Source organism: Aegilops tauschii, chromosome 7, assembly GCF_002575655.3.
Source record: "Aegilops tauschii subsp. strangulata cultivar AL8/78 chromosome 7, Aet v6.0, whole genome shotgun sequence".
In the NCBI taxonomy this organism is placed as follows: domain Eukaryota; kingdom Viridiplantae; phylum Streptophyta; class Magnoliopsida; order Poales; family Poaceae; genus Aegilops; species Aegilops tauschii.
This window is the reverse complement of record NC_053041.3, coordinates 62,345,158-62,353,120: the sequence shown is the minus strand read 5'-3', so window position 1 is coordinate 62,353,120 and position 7,963 is coordinate 62,345,158. Positions and strand designations below refer to the sequence as shown.

Genomic DNA, 7,963 nt, shown 5'->3' with positions numbered 1-7,963 from the left:
CAACAAGAATAACGACCAAAAGAAACTCCGATAACCAAGAGAAGAAAAATGTCCAGTCGCCTGAAGTTCTAATAGCTGTGGTGGTGTCACCTTATATAGAATAAATGAACATAAATAAAAATGATGGAAAAAAGTCGTCTCCACCACTCGATCAGGATCCAAAGGCCCAGCCTTCTTCTTCCCCTATATACTAATACTAAAGAACTAATGAATTTTGTAGGGATTAGTGGCATTGGTACCCTGTAAGAAGAAAGAAAATAAAAACAGTCTTAAACAAACAATGACAAATTTTGCACAAATTAACACAAAAACTGCAGTATTTTATAATATGCAAAATTTAGCATATCATAGCGGGATTTTAGCAAAAAAAGTTTCCTAAGAAGGAATGAATAAGTGACATTTGTATTACCCTAAAAAACAAAGAAAATAAATAAAAGAAAAATAGTCAAAATGATGAAATTTTGTAACGAAGAATGAGTAAGTAGCACTTGTATTACCCTTAAATGAAATAAAATGTAATAACATATAAAACAAAATCAAAATGGTGAACTTTTCTAAGAAAGAATGAATTAGTGGCATTGATATTACCCTTTGAGAAGAAAGAAAATGAAAAAACAAATAATGACAAATTTTGCACATAATTTACACGGAAATTGTGCTCTTTTATAATATGGAAGAATAAGTATATAATAGTGAAATTTTCACAAAAGGAAGTTTCCTAAGAAGGAATGAATTAGTGGCATTGGCATTACCCTTTGAGAAGAAAGAAAATGAAAAAACAAATAATGACAAATTTTGCATATAATTTACACGAAAATTATGCTCTTTTATAATATGGAAGAATAAGCATATAATAGTGAAATTTTCACAAAAGGAAGTTTCCTAAGAAGGAATGAATTAGTGGCATTGGCATTACCCTTTGAGAAGAAAGAAAATGAAAAAACAAATAATGACAAATTTTGCATATAATTTACACGAAAATTATGCTCTTTTATAATATGGAAGAATAAGCATATAATAGTGAAATTTTCACAAAAGGAAGTTTCCTAAGAAGGAATGAATTAGTGGCATTGGCATTACCCTTTGAGAAGAAAGAAAATTAAAAAAACTAGAAAAAAACAAAATTATGAAGTTAACAAAAAATGAAGTAGCGGCTTTGGTATTACCCTTTAAGTAGAAATAAAACAAAATAAAAACTAAAGCAAAATGAACGTAATAATGTTTTCTAAGGAAGAATCAATTAGTGGCATTGGTTTTACCCTTTAAAAAGAAGGTTATTGTAAAAAATAAATCAAACAATGACAATTTGCGCACACACACACACACACACACAAATGCACTTTTTAAAAATATGCAAGAATAAGCGTATGACAGCGGAATTTGCGCACAATACCATCTACGAAGGAATGGATTAGCGTCATTGGTATTGCACTTAAATAAGGGAAAAATAACTAAAGCGGAACCAAAATAACGAGCTTTTACAAGAAAAAATAAATCAATGGCATTTGTATTATCCTTTTAGATGAATAAAAATTGAAAGAAATCAAAATAACGAGGTTTTATAAGGAAGAACGAATTGGTGGCATTGATATCACTCTTCAAGAAGAAAGAAAGAAATTGAAAACAATCAATTAATTTACACAACTTGTAGTCAGTGTACACGTCACGCGCCTTATCGTCCACCGCGCGTCGGTCCATCCCCGCTGCCACCGTCTACCTGACACGCACAGGGCACCGACTCCTGCCGGCCGTATCCGCGCGCGGGAAGTCTGAAAGCGTGGGAGAGTATATGTCCCATGCAAAAGACACCGACGGCGGCCAGACGACGCGTGAACCACCGCCTCCCGCTGCTCCCGTGACCATGAGTGCACGCTTGCCCATGCCCAGCAAGGAAAGCCGCACTCTCTCCCTCGGTTATGGCAACGGCCAGCGGCTCGTCTGCCCGATTGGTGCACTCAAGTAATGAATGAATGGCCGGATAATCCCGTCGTCGTCACGGGGACGCGTCGCCACTCGGCGCTCGCGCATCCACGAAACGTTTGCCCCCCGCCCAGAGCCGAGCATCGAACGAGCGCACTATAAAAGCCCACCTCGCCGTGCCGTGCTCGCCTGGCCGCCGCGCGCACCGAACCGACCGCACTAACCACACCGGTCTCGCTCCACTGGCCTCCTCGTCCTCGTCTCCCTCGGGAAGCAGAGCGCCGTCGATCATGGCGGGCCGGGCGGCCATGTCCGCCGCCGTGGCCCTGGCGCTGGCGCTGCTGGCGGCCGCGGACTCGTGGCTGTACGAGGAGTTCGCCACGGAGGGCAACGTGCGCGCGGGCTACGACGCGCGGGGGCAGCAGGTGGCGTCGCTCCTCCTCGACCGCCAGTCCGGCGCCGCCTTCCGCTCCCGGCGCAGCTACCTCTACGGCCAGTTCAGCGTCCAGATCAAGCTCGTCCCCGGCAACTCCGCCGGCACCGTCGCCTCCTTCTACGTGCGCATTCCATTCCCGTCCGAGCACATAATAATAATATATAGTCGAGACTTTAGATTTCTGACGCCATTGCTGTGCAGCTGTCGTCGGGCGACGGGCCGGGGCACGACGAGATCGACATGGAGTTCATGGGCAACAGCACGGGCCAGCCGGTGGCGCTCAACACCAACGTGTGGGCCAACGGCGACGGCAAGAAGGAGCAGCAGTTCTACCTCTGGTTCGACCCGGCCGCCGACTACCACACCTACACCATCATCTGGAACGACCGAAACATCATCTTCAAGGTGGACGACCTCTTCCTGCGCTGCTTCACCCGCTACGCCGACCTGCCCTACCCGGGCGGGCAGCCCATGGCGGTGCACGCCACGCTCTGGGACGGCAGCTACTGGGCGACGGAGCAGGGCAAGGTGAAGGTGGACTGGTCCGCCGCGCCCTTCGTCGTCTCCTACCGCGGCTACTCCGCCGACGCCTGCGTGCCCGCCGGCGACGGCCGCCCGCTCTCCTGCCCCGCCGGCACCGACCGCTGGATGAAGCGGCAGCCCAGCGCCGCCGAGCAGGGCACCGTCGCCTGGGCCAGGAGGAACTACATGCACTACGACTACTGCCAGGACGGCTGGCGGTTCCCGCAGGGGTTCCCCGCCGAATGCTCCCGCGACTGATGACCGACTGATTCGTCGCCGTCGTCCCTACGTACCGATTGTTCTAATTGACCTGTGGTTTCTTGGTTCACCACTGATTGCCTCTGATCTGATCTGCCATTTTGCCTCCCATGGTGTTCTTTATCTCCTACCGGCACCTCACATGGTGTAACATTCCAAAGAAAAAAACTGCACATGATGTCAGTCTCGGCCAGGTACAAACGAAGCATAAACAATACAGTGGCTGTCGATTGACTCTTGATCTGAACAATACAGATGATATATAGTAGATGCTGTAAAACTTGTTCGGCGGCATTTTTTCACACGCTATTTTTTCACTCGGTTGTTTATGTTGTCTCTGGTGAACAAATACCCTACACTTTCCATCATTTTCAAAAGAACAATGATCTTAATTTTGCCATGTGCAAAATGAAAATCTTTTTGGGCCTGTCTAGGACACATCTAAGTTGATGTCCACTCTGTTTGTGGTCTATTTTTTTGTCCTAGTTTTTTTTGTTTCTTGTTGCTACATTATATACTTGTGGGAGCTTAGATGTGACATTCTTAAAAAACATCTAGATGTGAGTTAGACAAACTGAATCTTTTTAGGTGCATGGCAACTAAAAGCATGTGTTGCCACGACGGCAACTTTCATTGTGTCTTTTTGCCATATCTATCCAAAGAGTTTTGCCATTGCAATTACATTTTTTTTAGAACATGGTAAATTTTATCTTTGATTTTTGTTTGTTGTTTCCCAGGAAAGAAAGGACGGCGGGGGGGGGGGGGGGGGGGGGGGGGATTTGAGAGAAGCTTTCGCAGTGGAAAATGAAAAAAAAAGCATATCGTTCTTAGAAATTGTGGAATTTGACTCAGTTAGAGCTATGGTTTAGCATCAAGAGGGAAGTTTTGTAAAAGCAACAAAAAGAATTACTCAGATAGCCGTGAACGTATATAACTTGGGTCGTGTTATAAATGCTCTGGCTAAACCTATTCAAGGGAGAGGCAAAATTGTAGCTTCCGAATCTCGCTTAATTGAATTTCCTGCTCCAAGTAGAATTCGGAAAAAGTATAATCATTCAAAAATTGTTTGCCATGGAAATAAAATATAATATATCATTGCAACTTAAGATGTATTCTTCATTTCAAAAATTATGTGTCTCACTAGTAGAAAACAGGGCTTTCGTTCGGGCCTGGCCAGCCCATTAGTCCCGGTTCCGCACGAACCGGAACCCATGGGGTGCATTAGTCCCGGTTCGTGAGCCCAGGGGGCTGGCCGGGCCACGTGGGCCATTGGTCCCGGTTCGTCTGGACCTTTTGGTCCCGGTTCAACGCACGAACCGGGACCAATGCGCCTTGCCCCTGGCCCATGACCATTAGTCCCGGTTTGTGCCACAAACCGGGACTACAGGGTTGGTCCTCGTTGCGGCCAGAGTTTAGTCCCACCTCGCCAACCGAAGGGCGCTCACACCGGTTTATAAGCCCGTCCCTCTCTGCCTTGTTGAGCTCCTCTCAAAATGAAAATAGATGCCCTTATACAGGGAATTTGACCTAAATTCATAGTGAGTTTCTCTGAAATTCATAGAAATTTATTATGAATTTAGGTTGAATTTTCTTTATAGGCGCATCTATGCTCATTTTTTTATGTTACGGTTGGCGATCTTTACAAACTTTTTGTGTGTTAAATATGCACCATTCAAAATCAGTCTCTGCTTTGAATGGTTCATTTTGAACACACAAAAAGTCAGGAGTTCAAATAAGTTTTAAAAAATGAAATCCCTTTGTAACAGATGAGTTTCCGTATGAAATCCTGATACTTTGAAAGAGATTGTCCGTTTTGTACACGAAGTGCATCCAGTTTTTGCCGGGACCCTCTCAACTTTCTTGCACATGCTATGTGGATGAAATGATGATACCATGCCAACTTTCAACCTTTTCAGAGTTCATTTGAAATGCTTTTCAATTTTAGGGTCTTATAGCTCAAATAATTAGTAAATGCATGAAAAATAACAAATGAAGCTTTGAATGGTTCATTTTGAACACACAAAAAGTCAGGAGTTCAAATAAGTTTTAAAAAATGAAATCCCTTTGTAACAGACGAGTTTCCGTATGAAATCCTGATACTTTGAAAGAGATTGTTCGTTTTGTACACGAAGTGCATCCAGTTTTTGCCGGGACCCTCTCAACTTTCTTGCACATGCTATGTGGATGAAATGATGATACCATGCCAACTTTCAACCTTTTCAGAGTTCATTTGAAATGCTTTTCAATTTTAGGGTCTTATAGCTCAAAATAATTAGTAAATGCATGAAAAATAACAAATGGAGCTTTGAATGGTGCATTTTGAACACACAAAAAGTCAGGAGTTCAAATAAGTTTTAAAAAATGAAATCCCTTTGTAACAGACGAGTTTCCGTATGAAATCCTGATACTTTGAAAGAGATTGTCCGTTTTGTACACGAAGTGCATCCAGTTTTTGCCGGGACCCTCTCAACTTTCTTGCACATGCTATGTGGATGAAATGATGATACCATGCCAACTTTCAAACTTTTCAGAGTTCATTTGAAATGCTTTTCAATTTTAGGGTCTTATAGCTCAAAATAATTAGTAAATGCATGAAAAATGGTGCATGAAAAATAACAAATAAAATAAATAAGTAATTAGAAACAAAATAATATAAACTTTATTAAAATATATAAGTAGAAACAAAATAAAATAAACTTTAATAAAATTTATGAAACTAAAATTAACAAAGTATTTTCTGTTCAAAACATTATAAGAAACCTCTAGTATTATTGAAACTAAAATCATATAAAATTGATGCAACTAAAATTATCGAAGTATTTTCTGTTCAAAATCATTAAAAGCAAAAAGAATTTTCATAAATAACTTTTTTTGATAGAAACTTTAATAGCAAAAAGAATTATCATAAGGTAAAATAAATAAGTAATTAGAAACAAAATAAAATAAAATAAATAAGTAATTAGAAACAAAATAAAATAAAATAAATAAGTATTTTGTTGTAAGTAGAAACAAAATAAAATAAACAAAGCAAAAAAGAAAACAAAATAACTGGGAAAAAATAAAAAAATGCCACCTACTGGGCCACCACGGCGTGAATACGACTAGAAACCCATCCATGGGCCAGGATTCAGGCCCACAGAAGGCCCACAGGCATAGCAGTGCAAGATTAGGCCCAGAGGCCTGCAGTTCAGAGGAGTTCAATGGAGCTGGCGGGGCGGGGCTTATAAACAGGTCATGCCGCTCCTCAGCTAGCGAGGTGGGACTAAACATCCCACCGCACCGCGGCTTTGGCAGGCGCAGGACATTGGTCCCGGTTGGTGCCACGAACCGGGACCAATGCCCCCCTTTGGTCCCGGTTGGTGCCACCAACCGGGACCAAAGCCCTCTGCTTCCCGCCCTTTGGGCTGCTGAAAAGAGGCCTTTGACCAAAGAGGGGCATTTGTCCCGGTCCGTGACAAGAACCGGGACTAAAGCTTCATGTATATAAGGCACACTTGTGAAAATTTTGGTTTGCATCTTGCAGTTCGCCCCCGACGACGCGCGCGGAGAGGACGCCGCCAGGCTGCCGGACGCCGTCGCCGTCGGCCGCCCCCGCCCCGGAGCCCACGCCGACGCCGTCCGCCGCCCACGCCGTCGCCGTCCGCCGCCAACGCCGTCGCCGTCGCCCGTGCCCTGCTCCGCCCGCCCGCCCGGATCCTCTGCACGCCGACGCCGTCCGCCACCCCCACTGTCGCCGTCGTCGACGCCGTCGCTGCCCCCGCCGTCGCCCTAGTCGGCCGGCCCCGCTGTTAGCCGCCGCCGCCCCGAATCCTTTTTTTCATTTTTTTGTATATGTATTTTTTTCCATGTATATATACTAGTAAGTGTTTAATAAAATTAGTTAGATTAGTTGAATTAGATGTTTTTCCATGTATTTTAGATTAGTTGAATTAGATATTTTTTTGTCAATTTATGTATATATATGTGCATATTTAGAAAAAAATTATGTTGAACTAGTTAAATAGAATAGAACTAGTTAAACAAGTTTATTTTTAGTAAGTGCTTAGTAGTTGAACTAGTTGATTTAATAAAACTACTTTATTTTACTATAGAAGTAGTTTATTTTAGTAAGTACTACTTTATTTTATTTATAGTAAGTGCTTAATTAGTAGTTGAACTAGTTGATTTAATAAAACTACTTTATTTTACTATATATAGAAGTAGTTTATTTTTAGTAAGAACTACTTTATTTTATTTATTTATAGTAAGTGCTTAGTAGTTGAACTAGTTTATTTTAGCAAGAAAATTAATAGAACTAGTTTATTTTTTTAGTTCAAGCAATTAATCCCGCATCGACGTCGACGATGCCTATCCCGCATCCTCGTCGTCGGCTCGGCGGAGGAGGCCGGCTTGATCAGAGGGGCCATGTCCGGGACTGGGCTCCGCCGGGCTAGTTTTGGGATGTGCTACCTTCCGGTGGGCGTAGGTTGGTGAGGAGCCAGCCCGTCGTTGACCCGATCCTTGTTTGGTGGCGGTCGCGTGGGCCAGTGACGGTGCCGAGGCTTCCAGACACCGCGGAGGTGGTACGTCACCGTGTCAGCGAGGAGGACCAGCACGTCCGCGCTACATGGTTGCGTTGGAGGGCAGGTTCGACAATACCTGGCAGGTTCTTCAGGGATCTCACTGGAGCTATGATCATGTGATGGTTCCGTCCCTTTGGGTGTCCACCGCCCGCGCCGATACCCGTCGGGCGCTACTGTTCTAGCTGTACTAGCGATGCTATATGTATGATAGTATTCGAGGTGTATTAGTGATAATATTCGACGATGTACGGACGCATGGAGATGA

The 7,963-nt window shown here is 43.7% G+C and overlaps 1 protein-coding gene across 1 annotated transcript; it reads left to right on the top strand.

The window, feature by feature from the left end:
* Positions 1-2,002: 2,002 nt before the first annotated feature.
* On the top strand, positions 2,003-3,453 carry LOC109761759 (xyloglucan endotransglycosylase/hydrolase protein 8). Its single transcript, XM_020320582.4, has 2 exons — positions 2,003-2,477; positions 2,558-3,453. The coding sequence occupies exons 1-2, from the start codon at positions 2,211-2,213 to the stop codon at positions 3,134-3,136; spliced, it is 846 nt and encodes a 281-aa protein (XP_020176171.1). The 5' UTR covers positions 2,003-2,210; the 3' UTR covers positions 3,137-3,453.
* The last annotated feature ends 4,510 nt before the right edge of the window (positions 3,454-7,963 follow it).

Coding starts and splice junctions, on each gene's coding strand:
- LOC109761759 (XM_020320582.4), top strand. CDS start 2,211: ATGGCGGGCCGGGCGGCCATGTCCGCCGCCGTGGCCCTGGCGCTGGCG. Junction 2,478..2,557: donor GCACCGTCGCCTCCTTCTAC/GTGCGCATTCCA, acceptor ATTGCTGTGCAG/CTGTCGTCGGGCGACGGGCC.